The 25,103-nt window shown below is 40.1% G+C and overlaps 7 protein-coding genes across 7 annotated transcripts; 3 read left to right on the forward strand and 4 right to left on the reverse strand.

Moving 5' to 3' along the window:
* Positions 1–5,134: 5,134 nt before the first annotated feature.
* Positions 5,135–6,565, forward strand: EAE98_010730 (uncharacterized protein; the record flags this gene model as incomplete). Its single annotated transcript, XM_038958352.1, has 3 exons — positions 5,135–5,947; positions 6,004–6,312; positions 6,372–6,565. 3 exons carry the CDS (start codon positions 5,135–5,137, stop codon positions 6,489–6,491), a joined length of 1,242 nt encoding a protein of 413 aa, XP_038805358.1. The 3' UTR covers positions 6,492–6,565.
* A 47-nt stretch (positions 6,566–6,612) lies between these two features.
* On the reverse strand, positions 6,613–8,253 carry EAE98_010731 (uncharacterized protein; the record flags this gene model as incomplete). The annotated part of the gene is made up of 4 exons (XM_038958353.1): positions 6,613–7,217; positions 7,363–7,582; positions 7,649–8,047; positions 8,098–8,253. The coding sequence occupies 4 exons, from the start codon at positions 8,251–8,253 to the stop codon at positions 6,613–6,615; spliced, it is 1,380 nt and encodes a 459-aa protein (XP_038805359.1).
* Positions 8,254–8,913: 660 nt separating this feature from the next.
* On the reverse strand, positions 8,914–10,423 carry EAE98_010732 (uncharacterized protein; the record flags this gene model as incomplete). The annotated part of the gene is made up of 5 exons (XM_038958354.1): positions 8,914–9,585; positions 9,733–9,822; positions 9,892–10,247; positions 10,301–10,347; positions 10,407–10,423. The coding sequence occupies 5 exons, from the start codon at positions 10,421–10,423 to the stop codon at positions 8,914–8,916; spliced, it is 1,182 nt and encodes a 393-aa protein (XP_038805360.1).
* Positions 10,424–11,168: 745 nt separating this feature from the next.
* EAE98_010733 (uncharacterized protein) lies at positions 11,169–12,208 on the forward strand (the record flags this gene model as incomplete). Its single annotated transcript, XM_038958355.1, has 3 exons — positions 11,169–11,271; positions 11,424–11,751; positions 11,833–12,208. 3 exons carry the CDS (start codon positions 11,169–11,171, stop codon positions 12,206–12,208), a joined length of 807 nt encoding a protein of 268 aa, XP_038805361.1.
* Positions 12,209–12,421: 213 nt separating this feature from the next.
* Positions 12,422–14,522, reverse strand: EAE98_010734 (uncharacterized protein; the record flags this gene model as incomplete). Its single annotated transcript, XM_038958356.1, has 4 exons — positions 12,422–13,639; positions 13,691–13,957; positions 14,010–14,140; positions 14,192–14,522. 4 exons carry the CDS (start codon positions 14,520–14,522, stop codon positions 12,422–12,424), a joined length of 1,947 nt encoding a protein of 648 aa, XP_038805362.1.
* Positions 14,523–17,172: 2,650 nt separating this feature from the next.
* On the reverse strand, positions 17,173–20,848 carry EAE98_010735 (uncharacterized protein; the record flags this gene model as incomplete). The annotated part of the gene is made up of 2 exons (XM_038958357.1): positions 17,173–20,316; positions 20,369–20,848. The coding sequence occupies 2 exons, from the start codon at positions 20,846–20,848 to the stop codon at positions 17,173–17,175; spliced, it is 3,624 nt and encodes a 1,207-aa protein (XP_038805363.1).
* A 2,114-nt stretch (positions 20,849–22,962) lies between these two features.
* On the forward strand, positions 22,963–23,891 carry EAE98_010736 (uncharacterized protein; the record flags this gene model as incomplete). The annotated part of the gene is made up of 4 exons (XM_038958358.1): positions 22,963–23,012; positions 23,156–23,228; positions 23,314–23,333; positions 23,483–23,891. 4 exons carry the CDS (start codon positions 22,963–22,965, stop codon positions 23,889–23,891), a joined length of 552 nt encoding a protein of 183 aa, XP_038805364.1.
* Positions 23,892–25,103: the final 1,212 nt, after the last annotated feature.

Raw genomic sequence — 25,103 nt, forward strand, 5'->3', positions numbered from 1 at the left:
TATATAGTCGATTGTTTTATTATTTTTATTGTTTTCGTTTATTTCGGGATTAGCTTGATATTTATTAATACTAATAATGTCTTTATTCTTTATATTATTTTAAATAGATTGAAATTTGAGGTCTTCTTTTTCCAATAGCTTTAGATCCTGGTTTTTATACTTATTAGAATATATAAAATCTTCTTGAATATCGATATCTCTTGAACTAATCATTCTCTGATTAATCGGAATATAGACTAAATAATTATTAAACGAATCAAAACCTACTAATATGCCTTTCCGAGCTCTAAAATCCAGTTTTCCATTGCGAATCTTTTTATTATTAATAATATAAATAAAAGAATCTAGAATTCTAATATAGCTTAGATTGGACTTCTTATTATATATTAATTCGAATAATAAATTATTAATAGAACTATTATATATTCTATTCTTAATATAAACAATAACTTTAACTAGATATAATTATAAATAAAATAGAATCTTTTTCTTTTTAGTTATATAGATTAGTTTTTCAACTATATATCTGTTTAATATCTCGATTATTCTATTCTAGAAATAAATATATAAACTAATATATTCATATATAATTCTATAATTTCGAATAAAATTCAACTATTTATTCAAAAAGAATTCGAAAACATTATCTAATCTTAATATTTTAATATTAATATTAAACTGATTTCTAATTAGATTGTAAAACTCTATTAGAATATTATAAATCTAGAATTTGAATTTAATAGGATATACTCAAATAGCTCTAATAGCTTAATCAGTGAATACTAGAAAGTATTTTTCACCTTTAATCCCTGTAGTTCTAAAAGGTCCAGCTATATCTAAACTGAATTTTTCGAATTTAGATCTTATTTTAGGGATTTCCAAAGGTTCCTTACTTATTTTCTAATAGAATTTACCGGATTTGTATAATTCATACACCTCTAAATCAGATTTAGCTATATCTAATTGGATATTCAAGGATTTAATGATATAATCCTTATTTATATAATCTAATCTTTTATAGATTAGGTTAAAATCGACTTTATTCAATAATAAATCCGATTCTTGAGTTGATTCTTTTTCCATTTCAAAAGTATTAATACTTTTAAGGTATTTAAAATCTACCTTAAAATTAAGGTAATATATATTAATCAGTTAGAGAGTTATAGTTTATATATTAGCCTTTTTATGAATTATATCAATCTTATTTTTTAGGGGAACAATATAGCTAAATTACCCTTTTTGGGCTATTTTATTTGAACTAATAAGATTGAAGGCTATATTGGGAATATGATATATCCCCTATAGTAATATTTCTGATATATTATTAATTAGAATAGGAATATCTCCTATACCATTAATACAAAGCTTTTTCCTATTAATTATAGTAATAGAATAGTTATTTAATAATTCATAATTTATAAACCATTCCCTATTGAATAAATAATACTCTATAGTATTTAAATTTAATATAAATTTATATTTAGATTTAAGAGATTAATTAGCTAAGCCTATATAATGATTTATAGCTATTAATTGCTTACTAAAAATAGATTTATTCGAATCTTTCTTCAAATCTTTATTTGAATCTTTATTCAAATTTCTATTCGGATTCGATTTAAATTACTTCTTATTATTCCCTTTATTAATCTTTAATTTAAAATATTTTATAAAGTATTTCAATTCTAAATATTCCTTTTTAAAGTAATACTTATAATAGGGAGCTTTATTAAAGCTAGTTTTATTAGTATTTAAATCGATATTAAATTGTATTCTAGTCTCTTTGAATATTAGCTTGAAAAAGAGCTTATCTAGATTAATATTAACTGTATTTTTAACTAATTCTTTATATTTTCAAAAAACAAAATTATCAAAAAAGCTAGATAGACTTTTAAAAAGAAACTATACTATAAAGGTATCCGGAATATTGAAATTCATTGATTTTAGGTAATTATATGATAATTAAATCGAATTAGTATATTCGTTCATTCCTTTTAAACTAGTATAATTAGATTCTATTAGCCTATTTAGGTATTTTTCTATTAATTTAATAGAAGATTCTCCAAATATCTTATTAATAGAGTTCTATAAACTTTTAGTTAAGGTTTTAATCTTGAATCTTTTAACTAATTCGAAGCTAATTATAGATTTAATAGCTTCTAATACCTTTCTTTTGTTTCTCTAATATTCTAAAAGTCTTTTATTGTATTTTATAATTAATTTAAATGAAATAGATTCTCCTGATTTGTTTATATATAAACTTTTATTAAGTGAAACCTCTATATTATCGATATATGATATATAGCTATTTATTTCGAGAAAGAGCTTAGCTCGATTAATCTATTTAATATAATTAGATCTGCCTTTTAAAGGATTAGATTTAAAATTGATATCAGAAGCCATTTTAAATCCTTTATAAATTAATTAGTCTTATATACTAATTAAATATTAGTCTAAATATATAACTGATTTCAAGCTTAAATAAATTAAATAAATAAATCAATTTAAAATCGATTTTAATCTCGAGGATCGAATAGACCAACCACCTTTTAAATTAGATCTTTATCTTAATTGGTATAAAATAAAGACTAAATAAATTAGAGCATCTTAATATAAAGAAGATTGATATATTACCTGCTATAGGTAGCAATATAGCATAAATATATTATCTAAAAACCTAATTTTATATATTCAATTAGGTTTAGCTTTAAGGACACAAATCTCAGGGTCTATATATAATAGTTTTCGATATGAATTCAATTGAATTGATTCGAAAAATTCGATATTCGACAGCTCAATAGCAATATATATATAATATATAGCCTTAAATTAAGCTAATTCCCTTTTTAAACTAATTTAAACTAATCAAGCTTATAACCTCTTAAAGATTAGCTCTTATAATAAGAAGGAATAATATTATTATAAGGATAATAGAAAATCTAGTCAGTTTCAGCTTGAAAAATAAATCGAATATATAGAATAAGAATTGAATTGAAGTCAATTTAGAAGAGCTAGACTGAATTGAGATGAAATTGCTTGCTTTTTCCTAGATTTTCTTTAAAGAATATTCTAGGTTTATATAGTTTATAATGAAATTCCAGTATATTCCATACTTATAAATAAGATCGATTTAAATCGTATCTTATAGAATCATTTTAGATAATAAAAAGAAAGTACAACCAATCAATTTAATAATATTTCCTATATACTTCCATCTAGTTCCATTTCATTTTATTTCATTATAAATCAATTTGATAAGAGATACTATTATACAACTATATGATAATATGATTTTATAATATAAGATTATATTATATGTGTATTAGTTATCAATATATTCCTTATTTGATAAGATATTAGTAAGTGATTTAGTGGACTTATTATGAATCCTCACATTCATATAAACAAAGGATCAAAGCTTCGGGTAATAGAAGACTCTACGAGAATTTAATTTACCTTTACTCAAGGGGCGAGCGTTACAGCCGCAAGAGTGTCTATTTTTTTGCAACGGCGGCGAAGCATTAAAAAGAGAAGGCGTATGAGTTTGCAGGAAAATCACTCACCTAGTCGGAAGAGTAAACCTCGCTCTCAGTATACACCCTAGTGATCAACGCACCCTCTCATATTCGGGTTCAGCTATGACTAATTTGTGTCGCTCGATTAAGGAGGGAGCAGAAATCAGATTTGACAACTGGTTCAACATTCAGTTCTCGAATCTAATTACTTGCCTTAGCATAATCGACATATTCCGAAAGTCTTCAATGAGCGCTCCAAATGCTTGACTGTAGCATGTTCATAGACAGATGAAAATCGATGAGGCTGCGGGGGGCTCCTGTAGAACAAAATGGAACCGTGGCTGTGACGCCGAATTTACCAGCTGTACTACCCACGCCGGAACAGCATGAGATTGATACGGAGGAGAAAATGAGAAGGATGAGAAAACACTTGGGTTTTGGGGAAACCAATCCGCTAGAAAATTTTCTCTGAATGGCGGCGATACGGTGGTGTAAATTTGCCTCGACAACCGGAAAACGATAGACAATGGAGAACGCATCCATAAAAGACCACAATGCCATCTGTAACACAATCAATTGTTCTGCATCTACCAATTTACCGATCGGGCACTCTCGCAAAATTCATAAGTTACAACTGGCTCTGGATTTGCGCAGATCAAACTAGATACTGGACCTCTTGTAACAGAAGTTTTGAGGGAGAAGGTCAAGCGCATGCGCTGTACTTATCGTGATCTCACTACTATAAGCTTAAGCGATCCCTTTTCTACCGAGCTTTAAATTCTGATTGCAGTCAAGCTAGGAATTGTTCCACGGAAATTCGGACATAGGTCACTTCTTAGCACTAGCGAGCTTTATGGGTTAACGAATTGAATTATGAAGGACAATCTGTAGGCATGCACGAATATGCTTCGGTCAAAAATGAGGAACCATCAGACTTTAGGTACATAGGAACTTACTAGTATATTCTTTGTTATGAGTCGGAGAGTAAACAACTTTGATAAGAGAGATTCTCTTGTGAATATGAGATGCTTTTATTATAACATAAGTATTACAGATCATGGAGAAGGATTTCAAGAATCGAGAATTGAAGATGTATAAGAGAAATATTAGTAGAGGTCTATCTCCTTAATATTCTTACTATCTGTAAGAATCATATGATATATGAATATAAATACTACTTTTATACTCTTTCAGTTTATTTATTAATCACAAAATAATGAACAGTTAATAGTTTAATAATAATATTTAAATGACTATAAATATATTCCTAGAACTCAAAAATAAACTAAGCTTTCCAATCAATCATAATTAGTAGAAATAGATCATAAAATTTTCAGGTATTTTAAACCCAAATTTACACATTCTTCCCTTCAACCAAGTCACTTAACTCCGAATTAACCGAGAAAAACTGGGGATGCGGAGATGACGGGAGGATCAGATAACTTAGATGCAACCACAAACCCCGACGTATAACTTTAAGTCCGTCGCTAGCTCTTTTGGGCGGTTTGCTATTGTATATATATTTAGTGAATATCTCGTCAGTTGTAAATTTCAAAAAGTCATTCTGTAACACTTCGCTACTGAATACACACCACCAAATACTTCGAAAGGGCCCTCTCATCATGGGTTTTATATTTTACTTGCAAATAGCAAATATAGCGTTTCATTTTCTATTGAAATTCGGAAAGCAGAAAGTCACAGCAATCATTCACCGTTTCACATACCGCGCAACTTCCGATCCAAAAAATATCGTCATCATAGGCGGCTCGTTCTCCGGAATGCAGTTAGCGAGGCTACTTTCCACATCCATGCCTAGTGGATATAAAGTCACGCTGGTTGAACAAAACACGCATATGCATTATTGTTTTGCTTTTCCGAGATTCAGTGTGCTGAGTGGTCATGACCACAAAGCTTTTATACCTTATGAGGGACTTTTGAGACGTGCGCCGAAAGGAGCTATATCTATTGTTCATGAGAAAGCTGTCAATATTCATAAAGATCATATTGAGCTTGCATCAAATGAGAAACTTTCTTATGAATACCTCGTTATCGCAACAGGTGTATCACAGCCTGCGCCGGCTCGACTATCCGCGACAGATAGGATCGGGGGCGAAGGCGAACTGCGTGGTTATCAAAAAGCTATCCGTGCCTCTTCACGAATTGCAGTTGTTGGTGGTGGTGCAGTTGGAGTCGAGCTCGCAACTGATATCAAGAGCTTCTTACCAGATAGGAATGTGACGTTAATTCACTCTCGAGATCGTTTACTCGTTAGATTTGGACCACAGTTACATGAAGCGGCTTATAAGCGACTTCAAGAGCTGGGAGTGAAAGTTTATCTTAATGAACGACCTTCACTGCCTAATAGCAAGCCATTTTTGCCATCGGAGACAGAGATTGTATTTAAGGATGGTCAAGTTGAGACTTTTGATCTTGTGGTATGCGATGCCTATTATTGTATTTTCCCTTGAAAGACGATTGCTGACTTCAAAAGATATCATGCATCGGACAAAGCCCAAACTCCAGCCCACTCAAAACCCTTTTACCAGATGCCATCACAGAAGATGGTTTCATTCGTGTAGAACCAACACTGCGAGTCAAAGCCGAAAATGAAAAACACAAAAATATTTTCGCTATAGGAGATGTTGCAGCTACTGACGGTCCAAAGATGGCATTCGCAGGCATAGCACAGGCGGATGTTGCTTGTTCTAATATCCTTAAATTGATTCGAGAAAACCACAGTACACTTCAACCGTATGTTCCAAACTTTATTGAGGGAAAGATCAAGCTTAGTCTTGGAAAAGTAAGTAAACTATGGGTCCTCCGATTTTGAAGTCTTTATCTAACTTCCGCATGGCATAGGACCGCGGGGTGTTCTTCATGGAGAATGAGAATGATTATTTACTAAAATTTCCCAATCATGATGCACCTGATATTGATGCTAGGAAAGCGTGGAAGTTCTTTGGAGTAAATATGAAATAATCGAAGGATTGAGTCTTGCTGCAGCCTCGATGTGTAGCATTTGAAAGAGCTTGCATTCGTTCTCTAATAGATAAAATATTCCTAAAATCAATTATTTGGAGGACTTCCATCTTCAGTCTCTTTACCAATTAATTACACGTATCCTTTCACCCCAATAGTACAATACAAAACAGATGGAATCGTCTGATACAATCCATATAGAGCCCAACAGACTGTTGCCCCATCCGAACCCCAACTTTTCATAAAGCTGGGGCCCAAAGGTAGGTAAAATGAATCCCATACTGTTCGAACCCACTCGGGATGCCGCATTTGCCCATGCCCCGTATTTACCAAATTCATACAATTCGTAAGCAAGAAGACCTTGACTGAATACCATATTCTCTAGGGTAAAGACAGATGCACCGATATCAACTACTGACCATGGGCCAGTTACTTCGGCAACCCAGCTGTACCAGAGCAGTCCAATCGGCAATAAGATAGCAACAACCATTGAATATGGAAGACGGAACTCCGGTCTGCCATAATTGTTGTTTTTGTTGCTAAGACTTCTGTATAGCCAGTCCATGATACGAACCCCAATTTGAGACGCAGCGATTGCAATATATTGAAGAGCGCTGATCGATACAGTCTGATTGTAACGCTCTATATAAAGAGTGGCAGAAGTTGAAATCAAAATCGTGTAAATGCCAAAGCCAACTCCAAATGCGAATGTGATTAATTGAATCACTAGCCGATGTATTAATATCTGGCAGGGACAGACAAGTCCGATAGACAATTGAGGAAAGAGTTCTTTTCAACATTTGGCAATAAATGTCCTTTCGGCGTCATATGTGAACTCAGCTTCGGATTTGGCCTTTCGTCGAAGAAGAACTGGTGTAAGATTCCCGAATGAAACAGTATCCCGCCAAGGTTATGAAACTGTTAAAAATCGATATGATCCAGACTATCCATGGCCACACCACCAATTGTGCGATAATGCCTCCAAAGATCGGGCCAAGTGCAGGTCCAAGGTAGGGTAGAAAAGACGCAATTGCGAGCGACTTTCCACGTTCTCGTTTTCCATACACATCGGCCATTACGGGTCCATTAAGCTTTGAGGAGTGGCAACGGTCAGTCAATGAGCTTTGAGGAATGGATCTCTTTGTAGTGATACATACCGTGATACCACCACTGACTCCTATTCCCGTCATGAGTCTACCCGTGATCATCAAAGCCTTCGAATTCCCGAGTGGGCAGAGAATATTCCACAAAATATACCACGCATCGCAAAATAGCCATATACCTTTTCGGCCAGTGACTTCAGAGAATATGGCAGCCACGAAAGGTCCTATGGCCAGACCGAGAAAGTAAGTAGAAATATAAGTAGAAAATATAACCATAGCAGTATAGTCATCAATCCTCAAATCGCGGGAGATATTGCCAAGAGCAGCAGCAATCATACTGGCTGACATTAAAGTCACTAGCTGTCCCAGGGGAAATATGACACCAATTGTAATTTTGCGCCATGACGGCCAATTATAATTATTTTCTGGGTCATCTGAACCGTTCCAGGTGCTCTGTCGAGAGATTAGTCTAGGCGTTTAAGATACACACTAGATTCACATACTCCGTATTTTTTTCTGAGCATTTCTAGATGCCGAGAAGCTTCATCATATGGATTAAGCACTGATTGAATACCGTCTACATTTTGCTTCTGACCTGATAAAACTAGAATAGTTTTGTTATTTGAAGACGCAATGCCTTTTTCTTCTGCAGTGTTCATAATTTAGGATCGATGACAAGATTCTTGTATATTCGGATTGAGATTCGGTATTCGACTACTAATAAAGAGGGACAAAAAGCGAGATAAATAGAAAGGACAATGAGTAAAACTTTGCAAGTCATCAAAGTATCAGTGCAGAGTAGATCTAGCGAACAGATCAGATTACCCATTGTGAAATCCAATTCTTCCGAACTTTCGGAATTCATCAACCCATGTACGGAGTTGAACTTTTCTCGGGATAAAATCCACTTGCTGCCACTTGAAATTATCAGATCTGCTGCAAAATTCTCTTTAAAGTTATCAGATCCGTCGAAACCTTGTATGGCTTGCATACAGTCAGTCCTAGGCACGTTTCTGCCTGCCTGTGACACTGCCATGCATCTGTTGTCACGCACTGAACAGTCTACTTATCTCTCGGACCCCGGAATAGAAGCTCGTGTGCCACCACCAACCAGTCTTTACTATGGTTTGAAGTAGTTATATGTGAGTCAGATACACTGGGAGTAATGCTTACTGATAACTGTAGTCAAGATGTCAAGATATCAAGATTATGGACAAAAGAATTCCCAGGGTCCGGAACAATCTAATACACTTTCAAGGTTCTGATCAATCAACATTGCATGTTGAAAGAAAAGCCGGTCTCGGATCTCATTACCTACACTACTTGAGCGAATTCAGAAATCCTTTCGCTTTATCTTTCCAGCCACCGTTAGGCTGCGGTAACGGTCCCGATTGTTGTACAGTGTTCTCATTCTCTCCCTCCATAGCAAATTGTAACATAGCTTGTACAACCATACCACCCATTTGTTTGCCATCACTCCAACTGATTCTCAATTCCCCTTTTTCCAACTGGCAACTCCTCTCATGTGGATATAAAGTATATCTTAAGCCACCTCCTCCAAACTTTGGAATCTCAGGTCCCTCCCATTCTTCCCATGGCCCCTCTAATCGCGGTGCACATGCAATATATATTTTGTTCGCCGGAAACTTGTTGTTTCCAAACCAAAGATATGGTCGTCCTTTAGGTGCTAGTTCCGGAACTTTGATGATTGCGCCTTGCGCCTGGACCGGAATGAGATTGACGAGTTGATGAAGTGAGTAAGAACGATCCCATACTTTGCTTTTTCCATCGAGAGTATGAATGAGAAATTCGTAATTCTCTCTCGAGGTAAAATCAGACCCCGATCGAATGCGTGCCCAATGGTTCTTGAGGTCAAGGGTCGGAGATGGGGCATCCTTAGCACCAAAAAGATAAATATATCCATCATCTCCCACGACATAGGTTGTTATACCGAAATGTGGCTCATTTTCTCCGAAGAGCATATTGTCGCCCTAATTCTGTGAGTAATCTAATCTGGAAAACGGCCACAAAAATTTGAGACCAAGAGCCGTAAATGGAACTTCTTATCCCAATTTTTGTGATAGATGGAACTATCACATCCCTTTGGGTATAAATGAATTAGAACTTGCACTACTCACCATCAGTCTATCCACTTTCAAAGAATTGTCAGGTTGAACTTGAACCCGCGCAACACCTGTGCCAAAACTTTTGCCAGCCGTAGATCCATGCTTTTAATATCATTAGCCAAACCACATCCTGCAAAGAATTTCCATCGTGCATTTCGAAATATCACTCACTGTATACATCTTTTCATAGAATACCCACCCATCTCTTGCTCCCGGAAAATCTTCAATGATACCCCCAAATACCCAATTCACGACCCTATTAATCTTTTCCTTGTTCTTTAGATCCTTCTCATACTCTTCTTCGCTGCGCGTGTGAGGGATGAATGATGGTTGATATGCATTTTCATGCATGTATGTACAAGTTAATGGATCGTTCTGGGGATCCGGAACATAGGCAACAGTATTGTTGGAGACTCCAACAAAATGATTCGAGGAACTATGACAGAAAGTATCGCCAAACAGATAGTATGTGTTGCCCCCAAGGTATACGGGGCGGCCTATATCACGGGGATATCGACGGCCGGAAACTAGCAGCCGAGGGTTAGAGTATAATCATGAGGTTATAAGAATATTGACTTACTATCCTTGACTTCACCGAAAACTTGAATGTTTTTGATCTGAGGTGGCCTATGTGACAATTTTAGAAGTCATATCGAATAATTCTTTCGTGGTAAGTTTAACCTTACCATTTCATGTGAGGCATTTTGCTGGCGCCGGATGGATATGAAGCTCTCGACAATCGGGGTGATATACAATATCATCTACGGAAAGAGTGTTGAGTGTGTTCTTTTATGCACTATCAAACCTGGAAGCATGCTCAATCTGCTGATGCTGCGTGATGTCACTATCACAGGCATACCTGTATACCTCGGTCGGTCAGCTCATATTGGTAGATAATATCAGGGTGGTAATCAGCCGTTGCAATCGCGCTTTCCCCCCTATGAAGTTCCTTATCCACGCGGGGGAGGTAATCCACTGTGTAGCTTTCTAGGTTGTTGATTGGTGCTTGAGCATTGGAGCTCTTATCTGAGATAATGGGAGGGGCTCGGGTGTAGACGATATAAAATATGAATTAGTAGTTTTTCTTGAAATTGTACGCCCGTCAATGGTTTTGACAAAATAGATGACAATCGATTGGGAATATTTACTTACATAGTATGATAATAGTGTGTATATCATGTATACAAAGATAATCGGTTCCGTAATAAGCCACAATAATATATGCAAGTAAGCCCAACCCCTCCAACCCCTCCAAGCATCACCACAAGATCTTCATTAACATTTCGCACCTCATCACAATCCTCCATACTGTCCTCATTATGAACCACTAACTTGTTTTTCAAATAATACAATTTTTCCATTCATCTCTCTAGGTCATAAATCCCCATCTCCGCCCCCACCCCCACCACCCCCATCTCCCGCTCCCGCTCCCGCGCCCAACCCGCATAATGCTCCCCCGCAAACTTTCAATCTTCATCTCCTTCTTCCGCTTTGGGTTCGATTTTCAACACTTTCTGATTCTCCTCACATGTATCGGAATCGCCTGTCTTGGTAAGTGACATACCGTATTTAAAACTCCAGCCCTTTATTTTACATCACCCAGTTCTGAACCCCGTTTCCCCCGGGACTCCACCCCTCCATCTCTCCACCCCTCCACCCAACTTCTAACCTCTAACTCACCAACCAGTCCTCCTCCCACTCAGCTGCACCACCCGCTCCACCCACACCATCTATCTCCTCTCTCTCTCCTCCGCCTCCTCCCTCCCCTCTGACCCAAACCCTCCACCGCAACCTCACCTCTCTCCTTCCCCCAAATACTCAAGACAGCTCTCTCATCATCCGCACCGGCTTTCGAGGAATATGTATGACTTCTCAACTCGCAAGTTCGAGATGGGAATGTGCCCAACATGTCACGACATTAACGAATATAATCAGGAGCACGACCACAGATATCAATATTGATATCGATCCCCTAAACCTCCTCAAGCTAGCCGAGTCAGTGCGGAAAAGAATTGTATTCGATGGATTGCTGTGCGTTTATTTGTTCTTCCCCTTCTTCAAACCAACATAATACCCCATACCAAGAAACCTCACCGACCTAATACACCCCAGCTACATTTCCCTCCCCCTCGCCCTCCTAACTCTCCTCCTTCTCACCCTCATTCCCCGTTGGAAAACCGATCGCAACCCCGACACCAACTCCGAACGCCAAGTAAAATCCTTTCCCTCTCAGGCCCTCAGCATGATACTCTGCTTAATCAGCGGTAGCGCCTTCCTCTTCGCATTTACATCTATTCTCTGGCAGCATTTGGCCGCGGTGACTGCTTCGCGATTTATCGAGCGGATGAGTTATGGAAGTGCGGTGGCGAGAGTGGGGAGTAACGCTATGGTAATAGGATGGCTGGGGGTGTTGATGTTATGGTTTGCGTTTATGGGGTGTTTACTGATGGTGTTGAGTTTGAGGAAAGTGAGGAGGACTTTTGGGTAATGTAACGAGTTTCAAAAATGAGATAATATATCACTGAAAATTAGAAAGAATTGTCATGCAACATCTTTTTCGTGTCATCTATCGGCTATTCAATATCCAACATGCAAAATGGTATCATCGGATCATCTAAAAAAATTCCATCCCCCAAAGAAAGAAAATCGATTAAAGAGTCATAACTCCCCTTCATGTCATGCAAATAAACCCAGGAACAAATCAATATCCCTTTAAGGTTGTATTTCCCAATGCTTCCTTCAGCTCTTCGACAAATAACTCCAGGCGACTAATCATCGAACCCCATTTTGGTAATTCATGATCAGCCGTACTTTGTTGGACACTGGAGCTCACCACACTAAGCTTCAAACTTGGGACTGCTGAGTTGTCAATTTCCGTGTCATTCAGAAGTGTGATGCGGTATTGGAGATTCTTTCTGAGATATGGCTCAACATCCACATCGTCCAGTGATCTCAGATGACCTTCGGAAATGTCGTCAAGCAAGGCACTGGTAAGGGGGATCGTTCCTGTGACCAGTTGGTTAGGATCAGCTACAGAGGTACCTGAGGATGAAAGTTTTGCAAAGACGCAGTGAGTGCCGACTAGATTAGGTTCGAAGGACCAACTCGCGGGGTCATCGTTGAAAGGTCCAAGGAAGACGTGGATAAAGAATGACCTGGAGAGGGCAAATTTCTCAACTTGAATATTGGCAATCCATTCAGTGTATTGACCATTTGGGGCGAGGGCAAGGGAGAAAAGATCATATGTTGAGTTAAGTTGGTGCTCCCGTCCTAATAATTTAGAAGTGAGACCTGGAATCAAGCCGCGAGAAACCGTTTTTGCCGGAGCAGTGGTCCCGTACAGAAGATTTATCGCCTTGATAGCTTGAGCAGTTGTATTTCCTCCTTGCAACGTTTCCGGATATGCGTAACCAAAAGATTCCGTTGATACAACATCAGAAGAAGTATAAAAGTCGTTTCCATCGGCGTTATAAAATGGTTTAAGTGGTGTAGATACATCTTGGGTAGTTCCAGCCGTCATGGTGAAAGTGCTATATGACGCTTCTCTGGGAGTAACATAACTGTCAGGGTTCAAGGTTTGCCAAATGGCAAAACAACGATCGATCATTGTATGGTGAAGAAAGAAAAGTGGATCGAAGGAAGAGTAATCGATATAAGCCATGTGGCCACCACTTCCTGTCAATCCATGAATTTGATCGTGAAGAGATTCAATGGAATCAAAATCTCCTGGGCTGGATGCGGTAATCCATGCTTCATTACTGAACGTGCTGTAGTCGTGATAATTGGTGAAGAGGTTGTAGAGACGGTTTCGGAATGAAGCAGCACTGTTATCAAGCTGTTGGGCGACAAGGTTGTTCTGTGAAGTAGCAGAGGCATCATTGGATGTGGGATATCTCAATGTTTGGGGAAATTGGCTGAACTAAGAGTTGTTAGTGGGAAATTCATTATGAATAATTCGTTTATAACTTACAGGCGCATCAGGTAACTCCGATGGGTCCAAAGGGTTGAAGTGATAACTGAACAATGGATTGGAAATTGTTTGAACGCCGGCAGGGCCATTGACAGTAATAGTTGGAGTCGAAACACTTGGGGGTAAAACACTCTCCCCGGCGGGTGGTACAACAGCCCAATCCCAATATGGAATACGGAAGTTGGCTGCAGCGGCAGTATACCTGTCTCTCTCGGCTCCAGCAGGGAACTGTGCTGCAACGAATACAACGATACTATGGAGTACTTGCTACAGAAAGTGTCAATAGATGTGTCTCAGATGGCATGCATAGGATGTCTACCTCATAAAGTGCCAAGTAAGGCCTGTGCCAAGTAGGGAAGAGAATCGAGACATGGGTACAATATCCATTATTTTCGTCACCGGGAGTTGCTTGAACTCCGTCATATGGAAGATAAGGTCTACCGTGAATGCCTGATTGAGAGGTTAGCAGTTTACCATTTACTAGGTAGCATCGATAATTACCGGCTATCTGATACCATGAACGGATATCTGACTGATTGATAGTTTGCATCATTGATACTCCCAGAATATATAGCTCCCAGAGATCCGCATTCTTTTGTAGATCCCGGATTTCTTGACGAACTGGTATTGATGAATTTGAGCTGTTAAATGAGACTCCAGTAGTGGGCATAGGAGTAACATCCCGTTTCAAAAGTGCTCCGATGTCTACACCATAATCATAACCCCTTGGTCGATGATCGTGAGGTCTTGGGACTGCTTGTGCTGTTTGTGAGAGGAATGAACCAGCAATGGCAAGGAAAGACACGATTGAGGCTCCTCGAAAGAAGACCATTTTGATAAGAAATCGCAAATTATCAGTGAGAAATCTCGAAAATATGGCGGATGATCTTCAGGTAAAGTCCTCTTCAATGTTATGGCAATGCTCTAGTAGTAAAGACTGCGATTGGCGATGGACTTAAATATTAAAGGAGTGCAAAGTAAAGCAGAAGAAAAGTTTGAGAAACCGCAGCTTCAGATTCACCGGATGAAATACTTCGGCACTGTAAGGAGAGAAAATGCAAACAAATGAATGGACGAGAATGAGATGGCGATGAGAGAGAACCGCCCCCACGACTCAGAGCTCAAGCAGAATGAGTGAATGAATGATAGGATGAATGAATACAAAAAGACAGTAAAAGAATGTGTGTAAAGAAATCGAGGGATAAGAAGGGAGTAATGCAAATCAAAAAAAGAAATGAGACTCAAATGACGAAATATCCACGGTTACATATTCTTATTCTTATTCTTATATTTGATTTGTTTCTTTTCCCCCAGAATATTGGTGGAACATAAAGAACCTTATGATGGATGTAAGAAAAGATTAGGGCTCAGGTGGGAATCCACGAACCAACACCTTGCCATGACTCCGGGCTGAGCCTCAGTCAGTAGGAAATTGGCATGGAAGGAATGGCCACCCGTGTGGAATAAGGAATAAGAAAAATCGAGATCATACCAAGAGAACGGATTGTACGAAAACGTGATTTCCCGGCCATGTCTAGTTGGAAGCGTCCATCGGCAGGTTGCCGTTAGGATTCATGTAGCGTCCCATTAGGATGGATTTGTGGTCATCATGGAAATTTGAAGATCACCATCCTTCGACCATTGTTGGAGGCGAAGTTCAGCAGCTCATTTTAGGACAGTGACAGTAGCTCAGTCGTCGCGGTAGTAGCAGTCGCACGTACATGGTGGTGGTGGTATTGGTGGTATTGGTGGTATTGGTGGTATTGGTGGTATTGGTAGTATTGGTAGTAATGGTAATATTGGTAGCATTGGTAGCCTTGATAGTATTGGTGTAGTATCGTTATAAATACCACTACAACACCTTTTGTACGCGATTGTTGTCGATCAAAGTGTTCATCAAGTAAGATCTTGTAGAGATCAGGTCTAGTCCGTCGTTCCAAGAAAGTCTGAGGAATTAATAAGGATTAAAAGAGGAGCTCGGCAGGAGAAATCCTCAAGATTAAGGTTAAGGTTGATGATTACTGTATTTAGGGTTTTTCTGCAGGTGGGACGTTGGGGGAACGATGTGTATCTACCTAGTATGTACCTACATAGACTTATTATTGATGATGTACCGAGGGATAGGTAGACGATATATAACAGATCAATGGACGAATTGAATTTACAATTCAATAGAAATTATCACCATCCAATTTGAATATCTTCCTATCTGCTAAGGTTAGGTAATCCATGAGACTGATTGCCCATCTTCTTTCCTCCTTACTCCTTACTCCTTAGGACTAACAATTCATGGATTATTCAAAGTTCAAAGCGTTCTACATTTATTGTTTCAGAAATCCGTCCATCTCGAGTCAGAAGCAAAGGTTTGCCTCTATTCATGTGCCGACCTATCCATCTACCGACCTATTCATCTACCATAGCTACCTACAAGTGCCTACGGGCCTACCTTCCTCGATACCCATAGATACCCATAGATACCCAGCACTCTTCTCAAAGGAGACCAACAACTTCTCAATCTCCATGACCTATACTTCCATTATCTTTCCTTCCCTTGACTAGAAAATCTCACGTGAAAATGACTGATACATGATGCCAGTGCCAGTGCCAGTGCCAGTCAGTGCCAACACCAGTGCCAGTATACTATTTCAAACTTCTTTCTTCCTCTTCCCCTTCCCCTTCCCCTTCATCATCTTCTTGCCTACCTCTTCTTCCATCTGGGGCCGCTTACCCCCCTCAGCACTGCGGACGCCTTGGCATATTACTTACTTCATTTGGTCATCCGCTCCTTTCTCGTGTCATTCATCAATCATTCATTATACAGCTAAGATTATTACCTCTTTCAGATGTCTCGATACCAATACAATCCGTTTGCCGTGGTTGTATTTTACGTACCTGCCTAGGTGAGTATGCTTTATTGGACGGTGGGTAGATATGAGATGTCTTTACTAAATGGTTAGTCCAGTACTATCTACCCAGTTAGTAGTTTCACTAAAATAGCATTCAATTCTGGGAGCGAGAGAAAGAGACTCTGAGTGCTACGCCGATTGTTAATCTACCGGTATCTGTCATTAAACCGTCGAAGAAATCATCTAAGATTATACCATACCATTATTTAATGATGAGGTGAGCACAGAAATCCATCGAAAGCATCTAGCAGACCCAACACACGCGTCTATATCTTCTTCCAAAAAGTCTCCACAATATCAAGATCCATACTCCAACATAACCAACACAAACTGATACAAACAAGATCAAATCACAACCCCCGAAGACATTTACAATTCTAATTTTCATAACATTTCATTCAATCCTGAATCAATAATCTCCATCTTTTGACGATCCATTCATTTAGTGCCCAACAAAATTAAAAGAAGTACCCCTTGTAAATGCTACATTTATTCCTTTTCCCAAGAACGCCTGCCAAATTTCAATTCGTCAATCATCTTTTCCTCTCCCCATATTTTCTCCGCGAGTCACGCCATTCAAGGTCCAACATTATACTTCAACTTGATACCCATAGCCGCCAATTCAACATCCAAATACTTCAACACACCTGGAACAGCCACAACAGTGGTATCCTCACCACCTACCCATCTCTGTCCCTTGCCATCTTCCCATACCTCTCCTCCACCCAACTTTCCTTCTGCTCTCGTCGCACACTTTCTACATCTGACCACGCCGGTTCCCTTCTTCTTGCTTGCAAATGCCGAAACGGTAGGTTGAGTTGACAAGAAAGTTCCACATTCCTTGCAGATCCACGATTTGGTGTAATCAGAGCAGTTGAGTAATCTATCTTGCAACAAGAAAGCAGTACCGTGAGCCAGCAAAGAATCACGTTCCATCTCTCCCACACGGATACCACCGCCCTTCTTTCTACCCTTGATCGGTTGACCAGTGAGTTGTGTGACTGGACCTGTGGTTCTGACTTGGTATTTATCGTTTACCATGTGACGAAGACGTTGGTAGTAGACAACTCCAATGTAAATATCGGCGTGCAACTCCTCTCCGGTAATACCAGAATACATAGGTTCATTACCGTAGTAGTTATATCCAGCCTTCATCAATTGATGTCCGAAGTAGTCACCGGCCTTATGTTCCTCGTCGAATTTGAACGGGGTACTATCTTGAGCCAAACCATGTAATGCACCAGCTTTTCCGGCCAAGGACTCGACGAACATACCAATAGTCATACGTGAAGGGAAAGCGTGAGGATTGATGATGGTATCAGGTTGAATACCAGATTCCGTGAATGGCATGTCGACCGCTGGCCATTTTTGTGAACAAACACCCTTTTGTCCGTGACGACTCGAAAACTTGTCTCCGATAACTGGAGAACGAGGGATGCGAAGTTTGACAGAAATGGCTTGACAAGGCTCTATTCCGTTCTCGTTTCCAATCAATCGAACTTCCTCGATGAATGCGATTTCAGTCTCTTTGTATTTCTCGAAATGAGTCTGGCCATCTCGATTGACGTATTTTCCATTCTCGTCCATCGAAACTGTATGCCATGCAGCAATCAAATCACCGTTTTGCACCATTCGGCCAATAAATGGTAAACCATCCTCATCGATGGCTGCTTTCCATTCAGCTTTCACGAGTCCACCAGGAGCGAAACCGAAAAGCTTCTTGATATTTTTAGCAGATCGAGATTTGTGACCTTCTTCCAATTCATACTTTTTGGTCTTGTAGATTGTTCCATGACCGAAGCCGCGCTCGTGCGCGGACTTGTTGATAATCATAGCGTCGTCCATGTCGTATCCAGTGTAAGAAATGACGGCAACAACCGAGTTCATTCCGTTGGGGAAGTTATCAAAACCATATTCGTTATGAAGTGGTGCGCGGACAATCGGGGTTTGTCCAGTTTGAAGGCGATAGGCCTTGTTGTCGGTTCTGTAACGAATGGCGGTTCCGGGTGTACCCATAGATTGTTTACCCATCTGACATTGGTACATATTTCTGGGCGATTGGTTAAAATCGGAGAAGGGGGTCATGTTGGCAAGGATGGAAAGGATATGAGTAGGATCAAACTCGACGTGAGTGTGTTCCCCAGATTCGATCTCTTGCTCGGTAACTGCAATAGACATGAAAGGTTGTTCGAGTGGTCCAACAAAATCTTCTTTATCGAGAGGAAGATATTTCACTGGTCTGACCATTCTAGCTGGTGCAGCAGACAAATAGATACCCGGATATTGTCCACCGTGTGAATTGGGGATATAACCAATTTCTAAATTGGTTGGAACACCATGTGACTTTTCAACCTTCCAGTAGCGTAGAGTATCCGCAATGACAAGAGACTGCTTGGGTGAACACCAGCCCATAATCTTTCCATCTAATTGAACAACAACACTCTCATCAGTGGATGATGAGCCGGTGCTAACGACACCAAGTTCAGAAAGAAGCTTTGGTAAAGCCGATACATCCGAGGCGTGTGTGAGAATTATGCATTTGTGTGAAAGATGGTTTAGCAGTCCACAAGGACTTCCATCAGGAGTGTGGACAGGACACATGAAACCCCAACTCTCTGGCAATAACTTACGAACAGTAGTAGTCTTCAATTGAGCGAAGAAACTACCTCTGTGAATCATACGGAAATGGGCAATAAATCGTAGGAAGTTAATCTTTTCTGCCACAACCGTAAATCCAGAAGTTTGTTGAAGATCCAAACCCGTTGGGCTAACAAGATTTCCAGTAGACATGAAGTACTCCAGAGCACCACCAACTTGTTCATTCGTCCTTGAACAAATTTTGACCGGGAAATCTTTCAAGAATTCTGGAGTCGCAAAGTTGTTTTCTGGACTTCGTCGAACATAGTCCCTCAATGCCATTCTCAAACCAGTGTGAAGCCAATCTTCAAGTCTCTCCTTGATAATCATACCGAACAAGAATCCTCCGAGTAAAATTTCTTGATTCTGGACCGCATCAGGATTGTCTCCAGCACAGTCTCCAGCAACCAAAGAATACAGCTTTCTAGTCATGAAAAGAAGCATCTTGAATTTGTCCTTATCTTGCGCTTCTGTGACGTCGGTGTTTCCGAGATGGACGAGGACAATTTTGCGCAGGAATTCCGTTCCAACATCGTAATTTGACATCGTGTCTGGAACTCCAAGGACAATTCTGAATTTCTCACCCAAGTATGCTCGAGTCTTGCTCTTTGTGTATAAACCGTAGGCCTTGTATGTACGTAATAGCAATTCCACACGATCAGTTAAAAATGTGTTGTCTGCTCCCTTCGAACCAGCAGCACCAACAAGTCCTTCGAAGATTTCCTTGTCGTTTGTTTCCACCAATGCCTTCAAAATCATCATAGCAGGTACAAGGAATTCATTCTTGCGCCACGAGAAACGGAAAGTAACATTTCCATCATTGAGATAGTGAAGAACGTTGGTTTGAGAAGTTTGATCGGGTCGTACGGATCGAATGAGCATACCGAATTCGGTGTATGTTGGACCTCTGCCTTTGAATGATGGTCTGATAATGGCCATAGGAAAGTTTCTTCGGTTGACAACAAGAAGACGAATGATTTTCTCAATTCCGTTCACCACGAAGTATCCTCCGAGCTCTTCGGATTCCTCCTTCTTTTGCACAAGTTGTGCTGGTGAGTTATTTTGAAGATGGCACTTGTTTGACTAGAGAAAAAGGTCAGCTCAATCCGAGATTGAAGTTCACGAGGGTTTATACCATCAACATCAAAGGCAATTGCCCAAGATCTCTGATGAACTCTTTTGGGTCCCCGTTGTTAATCGAATACTCCATGCGCGCCGACATCTTTCCTCTGTAGGTAACATGTCGTTCTCTGCATTCTGCCGGTAAGATTTCTCTGTTTTTGGTCGAGAACTTGTTGGATGCAGGTAACATAGACTTTTCGACGAAGACTTCCTTAATCCTCACAGTCAACTTGTTCTTTCCTCCTGGGCCTAATCTATCATCTCCATCGAGGTAGGTTTTGGATCCAATATCCAATAAACCTTGAGCAATTAAACCATCTTTCTCGAACAGTGCATTGAATGATTCGATATGAGGAGCAACTGCAGCGGTAAGTGCAGGATATGCTGTGTGATCTTTTGGGGGGTCTCGGAAAAGTTTCTCTCTTCGAACGGTATCAAACTCGTGAGTCCATTTGGTGTTTGTGGGAGCGGAGGGAGACTTCGAGGGAGCCATGGTGAAGCTGAGCGCAATTGATTAGTTATAGTGTTTTCATTGAGAGAATATTCGAAAGACTAATGAAGCTTGAAGCAAAACAAACACTTACGATCAAAGCAAATCCTTCAATTCATGGGAAACTTTACCTTCTCGAAAGAGTTTGTTGATATCAAATGAGCGGCATGTACAAGTTGCGGCAGAAAAAAAAAACTTTTGATTATATAAGCTATCCATGTTTTTATCTCTTATCGTCACAATCGTGATATTTGATTGATTGGCTGAGATTGGTGCTACTACTAGGGTCAGTAGATATGTACCTAGGTAGATGTAGGTCGAGGCTTTCCAAGTTTGTTCTATTTTTCTTTGGAGAAACATTGTAGGATGGGTAGGAGAGGTAAGAGAGGTAGGATAGGATGGGTTGGAGAGGGAGGAGAGGTAGGACAGGTATACAGACTTCACATTCCACATTCCACATGCATCATTCTTCATTCTTCATTCTTCATTGGGCTCAAGCTTATGATATCTCTGGGCAAACACCTTGGGCTCACATCCCCCGAAAATCCAATGCGAGGGCATTTGATGGCTTGAATGATGTTGATAGACAAGAGGGTTTCATTCGCTCTTCTACATCCAAAGCTTCCTCAACTGCATTGCATGTGTGAAGTACTACTCGTACCTAGGTACGAAGTAGGCATCTCCTCCGTACACGACCAGTATGTACATGTATGTAATAAAATCGGTCTGAACCTGATTTTGAATGTTCCCGGATTCATAGCTGCATGCTTGACCTGCGGTATGCGATATGCGGTGCGAATGTATGGAGGTACTTCTGTAGCTTGAGATGCAGATACCCATATTTTACCTACTAGGCTCCTAGGTACATAGATAGTTCGAACGAGAGAGCAAACGAAAGGAAGCCAACTTACCTCATTCATATCTGGTTATGGAAAGGAAGTGAAGAAAAAGCAAACCCTCTCTTTACTCGAAAGGAAACATTCTCGCCATATTTCTTTTGGGGCTACCGAGACGAGTCTCTCGCTGTCTCAAATTTCGTGGAGATATTATTACCTAGCACCTCCAGCTACCACTAGTACCTCATTCATTCATTCATTCAACTCATTATATACATCCCAATATTCTACTTATTGGTCTGATAGATCTATTGCATCGCCAAGTTTTCTTCCTTCTCTTCTTCTTCCTCTTCTTCTTCCCATATATCCATCCCTCCTGCCATCCACCCACCCACCCATCCATCCATCCATCCATCCATCTCTTTTCCATCATTTGGTCCATCACTCGATATCAATAGCTCGACGCAGCATCTCAATTCTACCCAACCTTACCAGACCAAACCCATTCTCTCATTCCTATTACTGATTGTATTACAATATCCAGCAGCCCAGTACCACACATTCAAAAAGACTTGGACTCCATCTGGCTGTTGTGATTTCTTTTCTATTTGTATACAATTTTATCAATCGATCAATTAATCGGTCAATCAGTCAATCAGTCAGTCAATCAATCAATCAATCAATCTGTACATCACTTCATCTTCCCACCTGTACTTATCGCCTACCCGCCCGCAACCGCACAATAACCTAAAATCGTGCTCTCAATCTTGCAATCATTACCGAAGTGGTTCGTGCAAGCCTTCTTTTGAGGGGAATCACAAGCGCTACAACCGATTGTGTGCTAAACTTCCCTTCACCGTCACATTGAACCCTTTTCCTCCAGAAGAAGAATCTACCCGCCATACATACTACACTCAACTTCACTCATTCAATCTTGATTCATTCGCCATTCACTATTGCATGCTTGTACAAACCATCAAGTCACTTTGACATTTATTGAAACGCCGAACGAAGTGTACGATATACATTGGGTAGCTATCTGATCATTGGCTTACTTGCGGAAAAACGGTCTGCGGCTGCACTGCATCTCTACTTCTTTTGCCGGCTTCAACCCTGCAATCTTGTATCTTCCTCTTGTCCAGAAACCTCACATACCTACCCTACCGTACCTGCACAGCCTTGCGAATCGACAAAATAACATACTCGTCAGCGACAGTGCTCCAGGGCTTCCATCGAAACAACAAATCATTCACATAGGTGTGCAAGAGAGACTGAAAAATCATGGCAAGTATATTCAGACGAGTGTATGATTGGTTGCTGCGGCTTTTCTGGTATGTTTCTCACCATCTGTTTGTTGCTTGAAGACGTCGACCTTGTGCGCACATCTTCATTTTGACAGCGACCCTCCCAAAAAAAGGCATTTTCAATAGGATTTTCTGCTCTCCATCAACTAACCTTGTAATCTGCCATTTAGGGCTACGGAAATGGACATTACGATGATCGGTTTGCAAAATGCTGGAAAGACATCTTTGTTAAGGGTACTAGCGGTAAGCTCTAACTCCACTCACCTTTTCTTTCCATGTTGAACCGTTTTACTTTGGCGGAAATGCTAACGATGGTGTTAATGTGCAGGGCGGAGAATTTACACTTGAGTACGATGATTCCTTTCCTTCACATCCAAGACAAGATAATATATACCTTCCTATCACGGCCTTCATTTCATCGAAGCGGGGTTCGCATATTCGTAGACCCCACGTTGCGCAACCGCTCCAAGCTGACCACATTTTACTTTCCCTCATAGCTCCATTCCTACCGTTGGTTTTAATATGAAGCGTGTCCAGAAAGGTCATGTCACTCTCAAATGTTGGGATTTAGGCGGACAACCCCGCTTTCGTTCCATGTGGGAGCGATATTGTCGCGGCGTAAATGCTATTGTGTTTATTGTCGACTCTGCCGATCCTGATGCCTTACCAATCGCTAAAGATGAGCTTCATTTGCTCTTAGAAAAACCCGTGTTGCAAGGGATACCTCTTTTGGTATTGGGAAATAAATCTGATTTGGAAAACAAGTTGAGTGTGGACGAGTTGATTGAGAGGTTGGATCTAAAGAGTGTAGGACATAGAGAGGTGAGCTGTTATGGGATCAGTGCTAAGGAGGAGACAAATTTGGATGCTGTTTTGCAATGGCTGGTTGCAAGGGCGAATAAGTAGAGTGCATACGGAGGGTGGATGATTGATCATCAAAGAACAAGTAAATCTTGTCGCGAAGTTTGGATGGAGTATTGCGGGTACGAATTTTCCGGATAGTAACGATGATTAACGACATGAAATGGCGAAAAGATGGGATGATAAATGATCGAACTTCGGAAAGGGTCTTCGCGGGCCACGAATATATCTCCTCAGCCCACAGCAACCAATTCTAATTATTTTCAAATTCTTCCTTCTCGATCGGCGAGGATCCCTTCGACTTCTAGTTTTCGACTTGCTGTGAGCCGAACGGCGGGACAGAAATGTGTCAAATTTCCTTGTATTCTTCTGGGTAGGATGCGCCATGTCTGCTACGATGAGACGACTTTACGACCCTCTGCTTTATTGTTGGATTACTGGGATCGACATCCAGCGTGTTGCATGGTGCCAGTTGGTAAATGAGGTAGTGGCACCGGTGTGTTGAAATAATCGGAGAAGAACCATTGTATTTAAAACATTCATACTTTGCGCTTCCATGCCCAGTCGTATTTCCATGAGTGCTTTGCGCTTTTCCATTTCCCAATATACATATATATACGTTTATCTTTCATGCGATCGTCTTGAAGTGTAGATTGTAGGATTTCCGGAAAGTCTTCAGATGTTTTATGTGTCCGTTTTGTCTTTGGCTGTATGTTAGGGCAATGCCGCGTCTTAGCAATGATAGAACGAGGTAATAGATGACAATGAGTCTTGTGTGTTGGAAACCCGTATCTGTCAGAAATCCGTTCGAGCGAAGATTGGCTTGCTATCAACTGCGTGTGCGCTGTTAACTCGTGTAGAATTTGTCCGCGGTGAAAAATTCCCAATGCCCAGCTTCTTCCGAAGTTTCAATTAAAGCTTTCGTGGTGAGACTATGTTCCAATATTCGTAGATGCGCGCGTCTCCTTCGTAACCTATTTCGTGACCGGATGTCCTCTACCCATATAGTAAGTGCCTTGAGGCTCGAGTCGAGTTGGCCAAAACATTGAATATGCTGAGAAGGAGTTTGCCGCGAATACAGATGTTTATAACGGCGTATTGAGTGTCTCACCTGGATTTTATACATCGTATCAATTTCTCGGCGCATCGTATGTAAGGTGTATAGCAATCGTGAGTGGATTCTCGGGAGCCTTTCCATGGGCTGGGATGGTGAGTGATTGGAAAGACATCGAGTTCGCGCTGGACAATTGGAATTGA

This window comes from Botrytis deweyae (assembly GCF_014898535.1).
Source record: "Botrytis deweyae strain B1 chromosome Unknown BDEW_039, whole genome shotgun sequence".
NCBI lineage: Eukaryota > Fungi > Ascomycota > Leotiomycetes > Helotiales > Sclerotiniaceae > Botrytis > Botrytis deweyae.